The 21,662-nt window shown below is 35.9% G+C and overlaps 1 protein-coding gene across 1 annotated transcript in view; it reads right to left on the bottom strand.

The window, feature by feature from the left end:
• Positions 1 to 15,947: 15,947 nt before the first annotated feature.
• The window catches only part of LOC149070421 (carbonic anhydrase-related protein 10-like), a 182,126-nt gene continuing 176,411 nt past the window's right edge, over positions 15,948 to 21,662 (bottom strand). The window contains exons 9-10 of the mRNA XM_089249811.1: positions 21,438 to 21,480; positions 15,948 to 19,314 (exon numbers count right to left, since the gene is read on the bottom strand). Coding sequence (XP_089105937.1) covers positions 19,289 to 19,314; positions 21,438 to 21,480 — 69 coding nt within the window. The 3' untranslated portion in view covers positions 15,948 to 19,288. The remainder of the gene's footprint in view (positions 19,315 to 21,437; positions 21,481 to 21,662) is intronic.

Here is a 21,662-nt window from a genome sequence, read left to right as displayed (position 1 = left end):
CGGACGTGCCCCAAGGACGCTATAATATCAATTTAGATTTCGATTCTTAGATCATGATTTATCATAATTATTTCGTTGATTTATACTCCTGTAATTGGACTTGTTATTTTGTTATACAAATTTATATAGACATATATACATATACATATTTAATAAAATTCCGGATGCACCCATCTTTCGGGAACGCTTTGATATCTCCTTGAGATGGGAAGCGGGGTGTGTCCGGTCCTTCAATGTTCAATGTTGGTAAAGTTGTGATCCTGCTTTTCTTGTGATGAAGAAGTATTATTTAGTCATATTTAGCCATATTTAATCACATGATCGCATTTACTCGCATTTGACACACTACATTGAAGACTCTTATGTATATTGAATCGTACACTGCATACCAGTGTGATTGTGCTTACTGTTTCTGTAAAAAAAAAAAATTATAGCCCCCCTGGGTATCAGGTGAACTTATGCATTCACCCATCTTATATTTAACTGTTATTTCAAAGCGCACTACTGCAGCAGGAATTGACAGTCATGATGATGGGGGTTTGATGTGTTATCACTACCTATTGAAACCCAGTATCACCAATTATGGTTTTCGTTATCGGTAAGAGCAGAAGAAAACACGAGACATTCGCAACTCTATCATATGATACGTTAGTACCATGCATATACATACACGACAAGTTTCTACACGTACCGATTCGTCAGAAATTCCGATGAGGAATGTGTGAGAGGTGCATGTACGGTTTTATATAAGTATTAGTTGACGTGTGAAGCGTAATATTCGATTGAGCGGGAAAAAAGCGGTTGAAATTATCATATTAATTGGGGAACCTAAAAATTGTCTCTATGGGAAACATTATGCTGCCGGATCCGTTTAAGCGGGTTATTTGCTTACCGTTTATCTGATTGAGCGAGACCGGCTGTATTTACGAATTTATGGGGCCCCGTGTAATTCGACATTTTTTTTGCCAATATAATGCATTAATCGTACAGATATATTACTGGGTCATACCAAATTATCTGTATGTTATTTGTAATAATATACAGTCGAATCCCGTTATAACGAACTCCAAGAGACCGGAGAAATGACTTCGTTATAACGAAATTTCGTTATAAAGGAATTTCAGGTTTTAGCATTGCTCCTATGTAAACTCATTTAGGGGATTAGAAAAGTGTTCGCTAAAACGAGATTTTCGCTATAACGATATTTGTTAAAACGGGATTCCACTGTATATACATTGAAGGACCTGAGACATCCCAGCTCACATCTCAGAGAGTCATCGAAGCTTTCCCGGAGGATGGGTGTATTGGAAATTTATTTATTAATGAAAATATAACAAACAACGATGTTTCATATATGTATATAATATAATATATACAATAAGGAATCTGGAATAAAAATTGTAATCATAATATCGTCCACAGTTGATCAGTCCGTAATCGTACGATTGTCGTGATGTAGATAGATAGAATCGCTCACAACCCCGGACTGATTCAAAGCACCTTACCTTGGATGAAACAGCTGACGCTTGTCTTCTTGGGTGTAAATTACATTTTTTTTATTGTAATGTGTATATTACAGCTCGATGTTACACGTGAAAAATGAGTAACTAAACACGTCCGACTTTCGAGTAAATTCACGCAGATACTTCATTCCAAATACAAAACGAAACGTGTCGTATAGACCATGTGTATCTCTAATGGTACAGCAATTCATTTCCGATTCAAATGATGATGGTGATGAGAAAGACAAGGGGAAAATCTTTGGACATTGAAAAGAGTTGCCGGGGAATACTGTACCTAGTTATACGTGCACACCCCACATCCGAAATTACCATTCAAAATCCCACCGCATTCGCGGTTACAAACGCCTTTGAATTAATTTAGCATGTCGTGAATTTTAAAACGGGACATGGACAGAAAAGACTTTTGCTATAACACGTGATTACTCTCTCGACCGTCAGAGTCGAATCCATTCCTTCTTGTTCATTGCTGTCAATGGAATGAGAGAGGTTTCCACCATGTTATCAACCGAATTCATAATAATTACATGGGCTTGTCTTTCATTGTGACAACTGCGTAGAAAAGTTATTTCAGAGCACGTTCGAGAAACTAATAAAATTGGATTGCTTATTAACTATGGAAGTCGGAATCACTTGTAAAACTACTGAATTCACAGAATTATCATTCTGAACCGCGAGAATATACTCATATTCTTTATAACCGCGTTCGGTGAATATTTATGAGGGAGCGTATTTGGTATTAAGTGTTGTCAGAGCGACCGATCGACATCAAAATGGATCACGGAGAACACAATAATCCGTCCATAATCGAACATTTATTCTCAGATAACTGTAATTTAAAATATGATAAATAAATATGAGTCAAAATATATTTTTCTTTAGTATCAAAAGGTTACTTGGGATTTAAAACGTTAGAGAATATTCAATTCAAAAGAGTTCATTTGTGTACAGGAGTATTACTAACACTAATAAATGTAAAAACGCTACAAATACTCGAACATCATTAGGACGGCAAGAAATCACACAGAAAATGATATCGTATAATGACTAATCATCAAGACTTTGTATCTACTTCAACTGAGTTTCGGTTTCTGTTACATGAGAGCGAATAGATTCAGTTTCGTTTTTCGTGAGTAATCTGCTGTTGCCAATCACGTCATCGTTCAAACCTACAAATTACTTCTTTTTCTATAAAATTTTAAACTATTTACGGATGGGACACCCTGTATGTTGAATTAGACCGGTGTTTATCCCCCTTTCTGAAAACAAGGACCTGTAAAATGTCTGAAAAATTTGACGGACCACTTGCGTCCCGTATTACGGGTCTTACCTGTAATTTCCGTTGTTCTGATTTTTTTATGCATTTGCCCCGTTTTCCGTTTTTTTAACAATACTTATTTGAATTTGTGATAATTACTACAGTCGCAATACACAGAAACACACACACACAACGTTTCATAATTACATGTATAAATTATATTATAATTATAAAAAAAAATTATAAATATTCATCTCACGTATTTGTCAGGCTTAACGCTTTAGTCACAATTTTTCATCAATTTCAATTGGGATATGTGATTGAGCCTACTTTAGGCAACGTTTTTTGACGACGATTGGCGATTTCCCGTATTTTACGGATGTTTGATTCGATGAAATATAGTCATCGGATCATTTGGATATTTTGTCGTGAAATACTATACATTCTTGTTAACCCATTAACGACAAATCTGATTTTTTAAAAACAAAAAAATAATGAGTGGAACCACTTCCACCATTTATTGGCGAAGAAAAAACTTAAAATTTAGAATGGCAAATTTTCTTATCAACCGGCGATTTTTAACATTCCTTTATTTCCATACCATTCAGCCATTAGCAGTAATTGGCAAATTGCTTTTAAAGCAATAAATTGCAATTCTTTGGCGCTATTTTGTAATATTCCGCATTTAAGATCGCAATTTCCTGCATTTTTCTCGATGATGTATCGTGACCCTAAGTATGAAGGTATAATTTTATTTCAACCAATTTGGATATTACTAATATCAATTACAACGGCTAAATAATTTTATCAAGTCGGCTTCCGGACCCCTTAAGTCATCGTCAGGGACCACCTCTGGTCCGCGAATCATAGGGTGAGAAACACTTGATCAGACTTAGGAAAGATAAGGAAAAAAGGTCTAATTCGAACAACATTTATTTTCATTCGTTTTCATAATAGGAGAAATAATCCCACACCCTGCAACTTCTCTTCACCTGAAAAACGGGTTTTAAATTTCAGTCAGACAAGGTTGAATTAACATCTCATGCCCCACTTACAATAGTTTAATCAATATCCTATACGATGGGATTAATGATTTCCTCGACTCAAAATACGCCGACGAAATACACAAATCCATTCCAATCATCCATAAGTCTCCAGAACTACTTTTCCAGAAAAAAAACCCCAACGACATGATTGTAAATGAAATGATCATTAAATTAATATCCACTTTTGCATGTATTCATAACATAATTACCAAGAACAATGCGACGCTATTTTCCATCTTTATTCGCTTACCATCGACGTACCACATCGTTATTTAACATCAGAAGCTTTAAAAATGAACACGGAATGCCATTAGAACGTCCTGATGACAACACTGGCAACAAAATAAAACTGAATAATAAACCAATAAATAACAAATATTATTTTGTTTTCAATGTGTTTTTTTTTTCTTTTATTCATTCCGAATCTGTATCTTTTCGGCACTCAAGAAAATTGTCTTGCTCCGAAGTAGATGGAATCATGTACCACGGCTATTGATGTTCCGGAGAAACATGCTGGCAGTATACAGAAAATTCCACGGAAAGGGGAAGAATGCCTTGTAACGGAATTCCTTGTCAGCCGATACGATTTTACAGTATATATGTGTATTTTTTGTTGTTGTTGCTATTTTTATTATTGTGTTGCTTAGGAAAAGAGAGAGTTTACAATATATACCTGAGATAGGGGGAAAGAATCGATTAGGGAATGAATGTGGCTGAATCCGTCTCCGTTTCTTTTTGTATTTCCCCAAGATACTCACATATCTTCAGCAAAGTTACACAATAGGAAAAATACGAACTGGTTTTGTTTGCGCAGTTCATATTTCAAGTAAAAATAAATGGAGTATTTATCGAAGAAAAAAAAAAGTTTGTCTTAAAACTATAATAATGTCTTCTCATTGAATGTAATATCGTTTTGTATTAAATCAAAATTGGAATCTGACCGAGTTGGTTGCTCTTTGCTTAAATAGAGATTAATTAATTAAAAAAAAATTAAAGAGAGAGAGAGATACTAGATTTCATGTTATGTCAGCATGAGCTGTTATGTCGCTGTTGTGCATACAGAAATTAGTCTGGTGCTTTGATTTTCGGTGGTCGTGAAATAACTTCGCCGATGCATGTGGCCGCAAAAGTCAACGAATGCAATCCGAGGTATATATGTTCCAGATTATTCGCTCAAGAATGCAGTGAGAAACAGAATCCTAGATCCCGCGGTTACGGACGCAGCAACAAAATTTCGGAAAGTTCAAATGGCAGCACTCAATCACAGGAGACTCTCAAAAACCGGGGTGTGCCCGGTCTTCAAAGGTGATTTAGGTAATCCTGCACACCCTAGTTTGATATGTGAGCAAGATTAGCGAGAGTCTATTATGTAAATCAAAGTCCGAAATCTTTGAATACCTCTTGCAACAATAGTCTTTAGTTTTAACACACACACTCTGATTTCTTCGAATATATTCTTCTTTCACAGGTCTGAAATAAATCCATTTCCAACCAGTGAAGTTGAGTGGGAAATGATGGCGTTATCTATCGATGGTCGCTGCGAGCTCAGTAGGTAAAGAACTTGATTCTGATGTTCTTTGGCCAGATTCGAACCCGTGGATCTCGACGGTAACCTTCATAGTGTTCGTCGAGCATCTTAATACTGCGCCACGCGGACACGTATTTTTCCTTCCGGAACATGTCCTTCCTTTTTTTGATGGCTCGTTGCTTTTATGGCTTTACATACAGTGATACCTCGACTTAAGAATTTTTTTTCAGACGAAGTTTTTTTCCGCGATTTTTCTGCCTCGACTAACAAATATGGATTCGCCTAACGAGCGTTTTCGTAGGTATGGATGTTCGTGCTAATACAAAGAAGCCGCTACTAATAACTACTACCACTTAACTGTACATGCACCTCGCACACACTCCTCTATGGAATTTCGAACGAATTGGTACATGCCTTGATTCGTGTACGTGTTGTGAACCTAGCGTGTCGTTTGTTTCTGTGTAGCGCTGCCATCATTGTTTCTATGTATGAGTTAAGTGTAACGATTGAATAATCATACCGTTGTAGGCCTGTTGCTCTCTGTGTCAAGACTTTTTAAACGCACCATGAGCTGCATTTTACCTCCCAATCATCAACAGAATTACTGTTACTCGAGCGTAATAAACTCATGACCAGCTCTGAATCATTTTAAAGATGTACTCCTCTTCTCTTTTGAATCATTTTGTGAGAAATAAAAAATTCAGTTAATCAATAGAAAATGCATTGGTGGGAAAAAAACCAGTCTATGTTTTCAGAGCTCATGATCTTTAGATGCGAAGCTCTCGGCATCAAATTGAACAGCTTGGACCAAAGATTTGTTCTGGAGATTCCAGTAGCTCATGTTTTCCATCTGCAGGTATCAGACGCAGAAAAATGATCCGACTAAATCACAAATGGATGGGGACACCTATGAAATCGACTGGATTGTGTCAACGGCAAGTAGTAGAACAAAGTTAAAGATTGTGTCGACTGTTGCCAGAGGTTGTATACATATTGTAAAATAAAAAGATCTTCGGCATGTCATCTGCCTGTAAATTCTCATTCATCCAACTTTGAAGATGTTCATTTTAGCCTTCGGTCGGTTTTTTCTTCATTTCTAAAGCGATCCTCGGTGTTCTAAAAAACGTATCTTGGAATTTTTCTCAATGCTTGGAACTAATTAAACGGTTTTCAATAAAACCTACGGGAAATCGGATTTCAGAAGGAATTAATCTCGTTGGCCGAGGTACCACCGTAATAAGTATATAAACCTTTTTTTCCACTAGTATCAATCTAAATCACTTAAAAATCACGCATCGTAATTCCATAAGCTCATTATATTCTTACGACATTTACTGGAAATACTATAAAATGATTTCTCAAAATTCTTCAATTTTATTTAGTTTTTCTCGCAGGTCTATGAGTGAAACAATTTTGCAGCATTTGCCGCTAAATTTGTCCGAATCATTCCAAGTCATATATCAACGATGCATTCGTGACGGGAAATCCGTTGTAAAACATATCACTACACTAAAAATCATATTTTGTTTAAAAACTTTTCGGACAGTACCGTATTTCGCGGTAGAAACAATCAACGAGTAATACAGTCAAACCTCGTTAATGAGTCACTCTTGAAAGAGCAAAAACATTACTCAGTAAGCGGAGCGACTCCTTAAACGGAGTAAGCCATAGCTGTGCCAATTCCTGCCTGAGGACAATTGGAACTTCCAAAGAGTGACCCGGTAAGCGGAGTGACGTTTTAACCAGGTGACGCACTAACGAGGTTTGACTGTATTTCATTACCTCATCTTCAAAGAAATATTTGACCCAACTTCATCCAATATATTTTTTTAAGGGGGATCCAAGGGTAAAATACCGGATATATCCCGTTATATAAGGTATGTGTTTCTTGTTCACTATCGGGTTTTCAGTCACGCAATTCACGGGATGCCTCCGAATGGTGTTCGATTCCCATGGCTTAAACTCAGAAGAAAATAGAAAATAATAAGAAAAATGGCAGAGCTTTTATGTCCTCTTTAATAAGCGACCCGACACCCACAGCATCTCGAATCTCTCTTCGACTTTTTCCTCTTTTTTTTTTCCGATTTTTATATTTCCTTTTATATCGCTCCTGTTCCAGGAAATATTAAATTAATCATCCAGTGTTTTTCTTCTTTTCTTACACACATCTTATTTTCCGATCACTTCTTTAGATTTCGAGTCAGTGAACATAACCCAATATATCTATAGTCATCTGCAGAATCCTAACAGCGGAAGCAAATAAGTAGGGGATTCGAAAGAAAAGAACGGGAATAAAAACGGGAGTACATTGTTTTTTTCTTTCTGGTCCCGTTTTGTTTTATCCCTACGACGGGGGAAAATAAAATAGAAAACGGAAAGGAAAAGTAATTTTTAACTGAGTTGTGTGAATGCCATGTCTTCTTTAGTGAGACCCCAGCTGCATGAACTGTTTTTCAATCTCTTTCCAGTTTTTAAGCCATTTACTATGGTTGCCCGTTTTTCCCCCCTTCAGAATCTACTTGGAATATCAATTTATCAGGGAAAAAGACGGCTTTATAAGGAAATTATAAAGCTGTATATATGTTACTTTTTATTGGTTAACTCGAGAGAATTTATGATCGGATAAGCATGTGAGAATACTGAAATTGCAATCAAGAAAGTACCTGTGTGTGATTGGAGAGAGAATTCTGTGAGATGGTATTCTTTCTCTCTCTGTGTTCCTTTCAGTTTTTAGAAATTATCGGCAAGTGCGACCCATCGCCTTCTGGCAATTCAGTACCATCAGCCCTGGTAGTACTAGGTTAGCACAGAAATTTATTAATTAGAGAAGAACCGGCCGAAGCTTCATTGGAATGCATATGATGATGTGGACTCTTGCAAATTTGTGTGTATATTCCAGCCGTGGTTCCCAACTTCAAGGCGCTAATACGAGTCGATCTCCCCCTTAAAAAAGTCTCGCTACGGGAAGCGACAGGCCTACAACAGCAAAATATTTAGTCATTAAGCTTCACTCATTGTTAGAAAAATTGATGGCAGATGGCAGCACTACACGTAACAAGTACTACAAGTACTTTGACAAGTACACTACACACAGAAACAAATTTTGCATTAGGTTCACAACATGTACCAATGCGTTAGAGGAGGATATTCCTCATATTCATTCATATTCCTCTGCGTAACGCAGAGGAATATGAGCGAGGTGCATGTGTAGTTTAGTAGTATATTCCAGCCGACATATCCATTGATCATTTTTTGTGTCGCACCACGGTCACTTTAAGCCCACGAGGGCTGATTACACCGCTACCTACAATTTATTGCCGATTATGAACGGCAGGATTGTTTTTAATACTCATCGGGAGGTTGGTGGGCTAACCCCTCTGTAGGGGACTCAATGCGGTAGCAATTTTTTCTGTGGCCATGTCGTCGTTTCAGTTGTACCCCTGTGTCAGGAAAGTTTTCTGACAAGGACGAACCGGGTGTCGAACTCGCGACACCTCTAAACACGAGATATCCAGTAATCATGGCACTGCTATCCCCCGATAGGCACGACACCAGATCCTTATCCCCTTATTAATACTTTATCTACTGACGGCACCCTTCAAATTACTGCGTTAGTTAATATGAACTCTAATTGTTTTTTTTAATTATTAATAACTAAAATCTGCTACAAAATAATTTACATGATAAGCATTTATTATTATTCTTATACAGTCGGCGCTCGTTATAACGATCCCCTTCGCCTTATGGATGGGAACCAGACTTTATACCAGGAGGTAATTATGCCAAACGTTTAAAAAATTATAAAGTTTAGCTTTTCTGGAAATGATTCGGCTATTTTTGGCTCTCAACATCAATTCCTTGTCAACCTCCGAGAAACGTTTCAATTTGACATCTAAATATACAGCGCGCTTTCTTTAATAACGTGAGCCATGTCGAATGAATAGCTTTCAGTAGGAAAACACGAGTTCGCTTACCTGAAATTGCTCAATGGAATATAGAATAAGATGAAAATTCTACCACGAGGGAAGTGGGAGTGAGACACCATGTGCGGAAATATAAACAGAATCGTAGGCAAAGGTAAGGGTAAGGGGGTTTATATTTTTATTTATTCGCATGCAGTTTGAACCATTGGAAATTGTGTTTTCTCAAAAGATGAACAACACTAAAATAAATCGCACCTACTTTGGCATCCGACAATACAGATAAATAACTTCGTAATGCAAAACACTTCTTGCATCCCGGGAAAGAACGCAATACGGAACACCTTTCTTAACATGACACATGCTGTATGCCCATGAAAGCAGCGAAACTATGTGTGAAGTTATGTGAAATGAGTATGTTTTTACATGATTCCCATGCATTGATTCACTGTTGTTCATATCGGGCAAAATTCGTGCTATTTGAGTCATCGTATTTTTGTTACAACTGCTGATGACACGTGGCAGTGAGGGATGGCGTTTCTTCATCGATGATATTGTTTTTTTATACCACGGCAGCAATTTTTATGTCATCGGATAGGCTACACACAAATTATTGCTTAATTTGCTAATTCCGAATGTTCATGAAGAGATTTCCATCCGTCAATTGGTATATTATCCACACCATTCTCGCATGCATTCGTTCAAAGTTATCATAATTATCACCAAATGGCAGGGCTTCTCAAACTGCGTTCCGCGGTGCACTGGCGCTCCTCCAACGTTTGCCCGAGGCGCCCCACGAGCGATGACCCTGACAGAGGTTTTCCGAAGAGATTCTTTGTTAAACAACTCTGGGGAGAGACGGTGAAGCTCGCGGATAAGCATTAAACAGCGGAAAAAGTTTGAGAACCCCTGCTTTAATGGTACCAAGTGTGTCCAGAGGTTTTAAAAATTTACAACATAAGTATTTGTTTCATTCATTTACAACGTAATTGGTGCTCTTCAATGATTCGAAACCTTATACGGCATCGACTAGTCTTAACTCCCTTTTACCCACAGACTTTTGGAAGCACATTTGAACTATATATAGTTGAAGTACCAGCGATATATCTAAGATGGTATCTTTCCTGGTAGTAAAGGATGATAACTGATGAAAGAGGATATCTTTGCTGGTAATAAAAGATAAAAAAAATTGAGTGAGGCAGGTTTTTCCTTTTCCTTCTCCACCAACAACAACCCTACACAGGTATATAGTTATTTTACTCATCAAACCCTACCTAGGTAAAAATTGTAAATGAGTGAAGGAAAAAAATCCTGTTCCATAGGGTCACCAATGAAGTGTCTGGGTAAGGGTAAGAATAGAGGAGATCGAATGTATTCCTTCCTTTAGGCCGAGATATCTCGCCCTCCTAAGCTTGATGGAAAGAAGGGAATCAAATGTGAACCGCATAATACACTAAAACCTCCCCACAACCGTTGAAACGTGACCGCTATTGGGAAGTGGCCGTTTTATTTCTGAAAAAAAATATATAAAATTTACGTACTATGTAACAGTTAAAATGATAAACCATTCTTTAATTGATTACAATAATTATATAATTGATTATATTAGAGAAAGCACGATTATATTGATACTGTACATTATATTAATTGATTAATTGACAGGGCTTTAACTAGAGGGAATCAGGAGGGTCCTGGTGCCCCGCACGAGAAAGAACTAAAATGTCGCGCTTTAAACTCTCCTCAAACATTACAACGGGGAGCCAAAATATATGCTTGCCCCGGTTGACCAAGCATCTGTAGTTGCGCGGCCCCGTAAATCGATCTACGGCTCTATTTTGAGATCCTAAAGCTTAGGCTTGCAATGCCATAGCTGCCAACTTTTGAAAATGAAAATTCGGGAGATTTTCGCGCAAACCCGTATTTTATGCTAAAACCACTCCCTAATAAATACAATAGGGATTTTTCCAAATAAAATAGGGATTTTCCAAACATAAAAGTTAAAGCGTAGGGAATAAAATCCCTACTCAAAAACTGAAGTCAAATTAAAATAGGGATTTTACACACATGGAAGTTAAACCCTTGGGAATAAAATTCCTACGCAAAAAACAAGTGAAATTGGAGGCCAAAACTTCAATGATGTAAAAATAAATATTGTGTTCAATCAGAAACGCTGTGAACAAACATTCTGCGCGAATGACTCCAAAATCATTGGAAGATGAAGGAAAAAAGCGTCAATTTTTGAAGAACACTGGCTTTTTGTGACACTTGCTTGATGTTTTTTTTTTTTTCATTTCACGAGTGATGATGGCAGTCTTTCCATGACCGATGTTTATGTCCGTAACACAACTTGTACAAAAAGGAAAAGTCGGCCCTCTTCTGGAACGTTTGATGAAAGGAAATTCATCGGGGAATAAATATGTTTAAAATTGATTATATATGTTTCTGCGGGTCTAGGTCAATTCGTCGCGATCAACTTGTCGCGCGACAATTCGTCGCAATCAATTTGTCGCAGCGTCAATTCGTCGTGCTACAAACTCGTCGCGGTACAAATTTGTCGCAGAGTCAGTTCGTCGCGGTACAAATTTGTCGCAGAGTCAGTTCGTCGCGGTGCAAATTTGTCGCAGACTCATTTCGTCGCGGTACAAATTTTTCGCAGAGTCAGTTCGTCGCGGTACGAATTTGTCGCAGAATCAGTTCGTCGCGGTACGAATTTGTCGCAGAATCAGTTCGTCGCGGTACGAATTTGTCGCAGAATCAGTTCGTCGCGGTACAAATTTGTCGCAGAGTCAGTACGCCGATCAAATAAATTTTCAAAATTCAGTTTTCATGGTATTCATGCCACACTTCCCGCTTTCTGGCGGGATCTCCATTTCTCGCAGCGAGGGGCGTTGGGCGAACACACCAAGATGATAAATTACGATAAAATAAATTTTCAAAATTAAATTTTCACCGTATAAGCCGCACTCCCGCTTTCTGGCGGGATCTCCATTTCTCGCAGCGAAGGGTGTTGCGGGAACACACCAAGATGATAAATTAGGATCAATGCCCATCCCAAAGCACAATTTGCCTAAGGGGTCATTCAAGTATTACGTCAGGATCGGGGAGGGAGTTTCGGATTTGTTGACTTTTTATGGCGGGGGGGGGGGGGGTTGAAGGTCGCTTACGTCATCAACCACCCCTTTTTGAAGATATGAAATATTCTAAGCTGCTGGTGAAATTTTGCTGACGGGGAAGGGGATGGGGGTCAGTGTTTTGCTGATTTTTGCTGACAAGGGGGAGGGGGTCAAAAATGGCTGAAAATCTGCTTACGTAATACTTGAATGGCCCTAATTCACTATTGAATATGTATCTGCCATGTAGAGAATACATCTTTGAGGAATTTTTTACCGACAATATATCTAAGGCTAGCATTACACTATGAAAGTGTTCTAAAAGTCCTTTTATAAAACTTGAAAAATTCAACCAATAAGATTATCGGTTGCATTTGCTCGAATGTAACCTATGAACTTTATTGGTTGGATTTTTTGAGTTTTTAACTTGAGCAACTTATCCGGTGCAAATTAAATTTTGAAAATGTATGTGATCGCAATTTATCATCTCGGTGTGCGCCCCAACTCCCCTCGCTACGAGTAATGGAAATCTCGAGAGAAAGCGACAAGTGTGGCTTATCCGGTGAAAATGAAATATTAATTAAATTAAATTATTAATTATTTCAGGTTCTTGTGGAGATACTGTAGTGGTTAATGTTGGTGGGAGTCTCGATTCCACATGGGACAGATACAAGTTTACACTTAAAGAGAGCCTCCGCTGTACTGTAATTTGGGGAATATCATAAACTTCGACATTTTTTTACAGAATTTTAAAATTTTATCATAGAAAAAATGATTTTTTTTAACATTTACAATAATTAAATAATAAAACATTAATATCAATTGTAATTTTAATTTCGATGTAATTTCGAGGATTTTTTTCGAAATGACAAAAAAAAAAATTAGCAAACTGTGTGCATTTCTTGATGGAAAAAAACTTTTCTTCATGTTTATTTTTTCACGTATGAGACAAAAAACCTACATACAGATCGCGTGACGAGTTGACTCTGCGATAAATTGACGTCCCGACGAATTGGTTACACGACAAATTGTCACTGCGACGAATTTGTACCGCGACGAATTTGTATCGCGACGAATTGGCTCTGCGACGAATTTGTATCGCGACGAATTTGTACCGCGACGAATTGGCACTGCGACAAATTGATGCGCGACGAGTTGAGCGCGACAAGTTGATTGCGACAAATTGACCGGCTACGTGTTTCTGCTTATCATTATTCATGCTTTGTTATATCGCACGTACGTAACTTCAACAAAAGAAATTTTGACCATATGCGCGTCACTATAATCTTCAATTATTATCCAGGACTATTGGCTGCTAAGCCATTTCCCTGCACGATAAGACAAACAACTTTCTTGTTACCATCAGAGGGCTTGTAAAACTTCTTTAAAAAGGGAATTTCCCCATTTATGACGTGTGACGTCATTTCGAAAGGGGAAAAAAAGAGGCTTTATGCCCCACAAGAAATTCCTTAGGGATTGTTTTCATAAGCGGGGATTTTTTTGAATGAAGTAGGGACTTTGTAGGGACAATTAGGGATTTTTGTGATTTTCGTAAAAATTCGGGAGATTTAAGAACTTTTCGGGAGATCGAGCGATGAAGCTAAAATTCGGGAGATTCCCGAAAAATTCGGGAGACTTGGCAGCTATGCAATGCTGAGATAGAACACCACAGAAAAAAATTTGCGAGAAAAGCTGCCATGGACAAGGACAGTGTACCAGCAACCCTTAAGCAGCCATTTATTCTCAACCACGATCAACTAGACCACATGACGTGCGAGCCAAATGTGATCCTCGGAGTCATCCGGTGTGGCCTCGCGATCCGAAAACCTAATTTTGTAAAAATGAACTAAAAGGCAAATTCTCAGATTACATCAGTGACCTGCAGCACATTCACTTAAGTGACCCGCGGTGCATTAAAGATTACTCAAGTGTCTCGCGGTAAACTTAGTGGCCTCTTTCCCTCTTCACCTCTTTCAATGTACCCAGGAGAAGAAAGCATATTTAATTTATTTTTCCCCATAGATATCCATATCATCGATAAACGATTCAGCAGTCTGTTATGTCCATTATCTAGAAGCGATATGGGATCAGTTTTCTAATTAATGTAGATGTAATTTATTTCAGAATTCAAGGTGTTCCAGAACTCAGTGGCGTGACACTACACGTCAAGCAACAAAAGGCCATATTTGTTTTGCTTGCTAGCAGGAAATTGAAGATGTTTTCTTCCTGTTTTGGGTCCTACAGAAACAACAAACAAAAGAGCAGGAAACTACTCGTATTCCACAGAGTATGCCACGAAATTTTAGTCATTGGTGCCAAAAAAGGGAGAAGAGAAGTTCATAAAGTAACCCTATTCTTAAAGTGACCCTGGGGAGTGAGACGAGAAAAAGCACATTTTCTACACATACATAACACCGTTATAGACACCAGAAAAGAAAAATATTCCCCAGTCGCTTCTCATGGTGTAAGCCAGGTTGTCATATTTTGGCGACTTCTGAATCAGGAAAATGCATGTATCCCTCTAATAAGTGTATTATGACCTTTGATTTTATCGATTTTTTTTGGTGCCCCGGCACACCTGTATTGAGGAGTGAATAATTTACAAAGTTCACCTCCAGTGAATACTTTACTGCCCATGAAGGTAAATATCTCAACCCGATTAAGGTTTTTTACCTCCCTCGATGAACAAGAATACAGCCAACTCTCGGTATATGAACATGTCACTTTGCGTGCATTTCGTTTTACGAACAATAAAAATCAGTCCGGTTAATGAACTTGTCTTGATCTACAAACATGCAAACCGGAAAAAAGTTAGACTATAATTCTGGAAGAACAATAGAAAAAAGTGAGAAGTCTATACGGCAACATGGCGATTTTAAGTTCTTTTCTCCAAATACGCCTCCTCCCATATGTTCATGGATCAGCATTCTCTCTCATTTCAAACGTTAAGAAATTTTAAACCAGAGAAATATGTTGATGTTTTACACTAATCTCTGACAGAGAATCAACACTCACTGACTATTAGAAACCTCATTTTAAAGTCTTGCATTGCTGATGGTGATTATTGGAAGAGCTTGGCAGCAAATTACTTACCATGAATTCGGTTCGAAAGGAATTCTGGCCAGATTGTTTTGCAGGCAGAATTTTGAGAGCTTTGACACTTACTATAATCAATGAAATTGATGGGATGACATGAGTCTGTCTGACTCTGCCCTAATATTAAACGCAAGCCTGCCATAATGGCGGAATTGTTTCCCTCTAGGGAAAATTGTCTTCAGTGTCAGTAGATGAATGATTTTAATTGGTTTTGCGTTATGCAGTATAGAGCGTGAACCGGCCCGATTAAAATTGACATTAGAAATATTCTTGGCTCCAAAAACGAATTAATCCTTTGTACATTGATTCCTTTAAGAAAAATAATTTCGTTTTGCGAACGGTTCGTTATACGAACGGAAGACTTCAGGGGGACGAATCAAGTTCGTAAACCGAAAGTTGAGTCATGAACCTGGAGTAAGTAAATGAAACATTGTCATAAATAAAAAAGAACACGAAATACAAATTCCGTTTAAATACAAAAAGTACTTTTTTCTTTTGTTTATTTCGCACTTTACAAATCCAAATACAAATAAATCTGCCATTTAATTTCACTGGGAACAAAACGCAAATTCACGTCGTCACCATTTTAAGCGCGAGAAAACTTGAGAATTCACGAGTCTTGTTCAGAGTTTTCCGATAATTATAATGTTGTTTTTTTTTTCAGAAAAACCAAAAAGAAAAAATCATATCAATGATCCCGGATGAAGTTGTGGAAAAATTCACACGATGACGCCAATCTACACAGAAGCAAACTAAAAATTTCCACTATAATAACGTTGAATACAAAAATTAAATTCATTCTAACCCTAGAATTTGTTTTTGTAATTACTCTCTCGTGATTCGACAGTGTCGGATTTTAAAATAGGTATGTACACATTCAAATTTATGTGAGTTTTCACTTGACCTTCCATCGTTCCGTTCACTGATATAGCAGTATGCATACCTTAAGAAAAGTTACATGTAAATCCATGTTTCTTGAAAAATAAATATATTAATAATATAAATTAAAATTATATATATATTATTTTTTTCAGAATTTTTCAGGGAAAAATTATGTTCATAATTCATTAGATCAATAATGTTTCAACATTGAATGAACAGAAATACATCAAAATGAGACATCATTAATAAAATTATCAACGCGCAGAAATTACATTCATCTCATTATAAACTAAAAACTATTTGATTAAAAAATTATCAGTAAAGAAGGGGAAAAAAAGATTTCACTCCTGAAATAGGTTCGATATTGTGATTATTACTATACAAAAAATTAATTTTTTTGGAAAATATTTGATGCAATCATTAATTTTTACTCATATAAATTAATTATGATTTATGTAAACGAATTCACTTCATTACATATGAGAAGCTCGGATTCTCATAAATATCCAAATTTCTTATTGAGTTTAAGCCTGAGTTTGCGAAGCCTCGATCATTGACATTTTTTATATTTATAAGCTCTAAAACGAAGGCTTGTTGGCATATTTAATATTCACTCGGATACCAATATGCAGGGTGTCCCATAAATCCGTAAATAGTTAGAAAATTAAAAAAAAAACTCATGAATATATAGAAAGAATCGGTATATTTGAATGCGGTTTTTAAAAAGGTTATTCTCGCGAAAGGAAATCGAATTCGTGATAAGGTTAAGCCGCTGTGGTGGTTGAGTGGTCATATTGATGGACTAGCATCGCGAGGAACCGGGTTCAAACCCCACCGTCGCCGCAGTGGCGGTCGGCTGAAGTTGATTTTCTGTGGTTCCCAACTTCGAGACCCGAATGCGAGCTGATCTCCCAGTTAAAAAGTCTCGCCGCAGAGATCAACAAGCCTACAACCGCTACAAATATTCACTATAAGGTTTTTCTCGACTCATAGTTTGAAAAAGTGATTGCAGATGGCAGAATTACACATAAACAAACTTTACTGAAGGTTCACTATACATACACACACATTCCAACATATACACCAATGCGTTAGAAGTTCCGCAGAGGAATATGGACGAGGTGCTGTTAGAGTAGCTCAAGTCTGCTTTAGTAGTAGTTGATAAGGTTACAATAAAGCCTTTTGACGGTGAGGAGTATGGAAAGAAAACACAGAGAACTGTTATTTAATAAAATAAAGAGAAAAAAGAATGAACTCTTGATTGAATTTCTACCACTGGCATTTGGACGAAATAATTCATCTGTGATCGTTAAAAGGGGTTATTAGATTATTTCTCAATTTTCCTGTCACTGGCGCTTACACGAGGTGTTCATTATGATGTTGAAATTGGTTGATAAAGCACAATTGATAAATAACAAGTTTTTTGCTTGAGCTATGAATCGCCTGCTGAGGCTTTACGAATGATTCAGACACAGAAGGGTTTGAAGAAACGTTAAGGTCCAGTCACTGATTTCATGCAGCGCCCTTCATCGAGAATAATTTGAAATATTCATTTCAACCAAACCAAGTTCCCCATTATGAGAAAAACTTTTCCGCAAATCGCACTCAAATATACCAATTCCTTTAATTTTTTTCTCGAATTTATAGCAAACCCTGTATAAATAATATTCTGTAAAAAAACACATTCAGTTAATAATTAATTATGGAATTATACTGTTAAAAAATATTATAAATTATACGTAAAAGTATATTAAATAACGTACTCTTACAATTTTCTTGCATCTATAGTATTGAAGTAATACATCTACAGTGATATGTGTGTCTGTAAATAAGGTTTCTACGCATTTTGATCACAAATTTAAATGATATGACAAAATTTCAATAAATAGCGGTCACGATATGAATCTTAGGATATGAATAACATTATTATCGGAATAAATGTATAATATATTAGTCATTTCCACATTGATATGCATCTAGAGATGTAAGATATGCCTGCAAATAATTTTCCCCGCCTATAAATCGACATGATATAATGAAACTAAAATTCTCATGTGTTACTAAAGAGTGGAACCAACTCTCTCTCCGTCAATAAAGGAATTAATATTCCTAGTGCAACAATATTATTATTGGAAGCATTTACAATGGTATACAATGGTTCTTCCTCCCCTTCGGTAAACAATCAATCACTGCTACCGATTCGTTTACCATCGTGTACGAAAACGTTCTCGCAGTCACTTTCGTTTTATGAACATAATGCGGTTTATTTACATAAATATTCTCCGACAACATTTCCCACTTACATTAAATACATACAAGACATACATACAAAAAACAAACCGACATTTATCGTATTTATTATGATTTTCTTTCCACTTTTATCGTAAAAAAAAAGAGAGAATCACACTTAACACCACATCATTCTCAATTGTTTACGTCTATTATGTAATATAATACTCAATTCCTGATACAACTATAGTGTGTGTGTGCTTTTCCTCTTGTTTTCTCTTCAGTTTTTTTTTTTAAGAGTATTTTTTGATGAATTGTTGTCCACATTCGATATTTGAGTCAGTTGTTTCCTTTATTTTTCCTCGTGGGTCGTAGTGTATATTTCAGTACATTTGAGATTACGTTGGATCAGCAGAATTCCATTTTTGTGTTTTCTGGTTTATGTGTGTGTGTGTTCCCCATTTCGATTTTCGGAAATGGATCAGAAAATAAAGAACATCAATGACAACACAAACACGCACACACAAAGCACACATCCTTTTTTTTTTCCGTGAGCTTCTTTTCTTTTATTACGAAGGCGTAAAGTTTCCACTTTCCTTGGTTGTTTTTGTATTTCTTTTTGTCTTTTTTTACTTTTTCCACCAGACATTACAAGTATTTGGCCACGAGATTAAAATGTTCCATATATGTTTCTTCGTGTCAGGGAACTGAAGTCCAACTATTAGCTGTGAATGAAAGTGAATACTTGAAATATATAAACGTTTTTATCAAAGTAGATAAATATCAGTAAAAAAATTATTTTTGCGTAACATTGAAACTTAAATCATTCATTATCGCAGATATGGTAGTATTAAAATCATATGTTTAGCAAAAAAAAGCAGTGTTCACAAAAAGTTTGACTGCTAAATCATAAGTTTCAAGCTTTCAAAGAAAAGTATTTTTTTAATAAAAGAAAATACAGTTGAATCCCGTTATAACGAACTCCAATAGACCGGAGAAATCACTTTGTTAAAACGAAAAAAATTCGTTATAAAGGAATTCCAGCTTTTTATATTGGTTCTATGTGAACTTATCTGATGGATTAGTGTTCGTTAAAACGAGATTTTCGCTAAAACGGTATTCATCAAAACGGGATTCGACTTTAATCAAACAACATATAATTAATAAGAAAAATGCATGTCATGAAAAAAATAAGTATTTAAAGATACAAAATATTCTTCCGAAAATTATGTAAATAGTCATTTTTACGTATCATGTATTACGTCATTTCTTGCCTGTAAATAATCATTAATCCATTTCTCTGTAAATAGCGCTAAATTCACGACAAACTTGGCAAGTCTCGCGACAACGAAGATTTGACGAAATCATAGCTCCAAGAGATGTGTAAAAATCACGCGAGAATCGTCGAGATTTTTGTAGAAGGTTACGTTTACCGATACAATAGTGGCGCCGCTTCCGCGTAACTAGAGTAGCTTGGTGACTTTTAGTTGGAAGATAGTCTGGTGTTTGTATGTCGCTTTTACCGCTGATTGGGAATACGTGTACATAGATGTTCTGTGATATAAATCTGTGTATTACGTGAAATTGCTTCGTAGTTTGCCATCTCAAGTGCCTGCGAGAGACATTATCCGGAACAATATGTTTGATAGATTTAAATTTAAGACAATTCTTAACTTATTACGAACATTCAAAAGATATTCATCTGCAAAAGAGGTTAAAGTTAAAAAAATGATATCTAATCAAAATATGGATATTTAATATAAATAAACATATTTAATAAAAAATGATTTAATAATTAAATACTTAATTATTCGATAAAATATATTTACTCAAAAATATAAATTTAACTAAAAATAAATATTCGATAATTTAATCTACAGACCAAACAATTCAACGTGGATAAAATTAAAAACAATTTAATCTACAAATTTTTTTATCTAAATAAAATATCGTATGCCTCTTATGCTCCATGTGAAGTGATCCTATTTTAGGAAAATCACATCTTGCATTTCAGGAAAATTCTAGTTGAACAAATTTTCATAAATGCAAGTCTAGGGAAGAATACAATACAAATACAGTACACAACAGGCAAAATGCCCAACGTGGTACCCGAGTGACACATGAATCAATTCAGCATAAAATCAGATAAACAAATAAAATTGTAGTGGAAAATAATCTATTAAATTCATTCCATTTGAAAATAATTTCAGCAAAATAGTGCAATAATTAATCAATTTTTAACAAAATAAGATCACATTAATTAATTAAATTCTAACAAATTAAAAATCTATGTAAAATTAATTAATTAATAATTTTTTTAGCAAAAAAAATGTATCAGCTTAATAATTCTTACGAAAAAATGCAAGAAATAAATTGTTGCAGGTTCATTTCACCCAGTAATAAATATGTTAGTAAGTATGAAAAAATTATATTAAAAAAATTTTACCCCTTGATACATAGTAATCAAATGAAATTTTATTTATGATTATAGTTCCAAATCAAAGTGATTACGGACAGTTTTCGCAGACAGATATGAAAATAATATAGTATTTTTCATCACGTTATAGAGCTTAAGCAGAAAATTACGGGAATTAAGAATTTTATAACGGCGTGCTTTTTGGCATTGGAATCTTAACGTGAAATTTTAAAAATTCTTCGCTTTGACAAGAACATAACTAATAACTACCAATACTTTACGTACTATCACTTATTTCTACCAAAACAATTTCACTCTATGAAATAGTAAACGAGCATGTGAGTACCCGTCCGAAAACGATTATTATATGCTAAATTTGTAAGAAGATTAAATACTCAATCACACATTGTTTTCTTCAAACAAAATACTTACCTTGGTATTTCATATTCCTATACATATTCGGGCAATGCTTTCCCTAGGTAAACAAATACAACCATTAAATTGGAAATAAAAATTCTTAATTTCATTTAGATATACGAAAAAATTTCGAGCGCATAAACGGATAAAACCCGAAATCTTTCCTCCAATTTTTCGTAAATGTTAGAGTGATTAATTTCGTCTATCATTATTGAATGCGGTATTTATTCGCAATCCATT

Source organism: Pholcus phalangioides, unplaced genomic scaffold (genome assembly GCF_987345545.1).
Source record: "Pholcus phalangioides strain wild (caught in Gottingen) unplaced genomic scaffold, Ppha-v1.0 ptg000022l_1, whole genome shotgun sequence".
NCBI classification, from domain to species: Eukaryota; Metazoa; Arthropoda; class Arachnida; order Araneae; family Pholcidae; genus Pholcus; species Pholcus phalangioides.
Note: the sequence above shows the minus strand (reverse complement) of the source record. Positions and strands in the feature narration are given on the sequence as shown.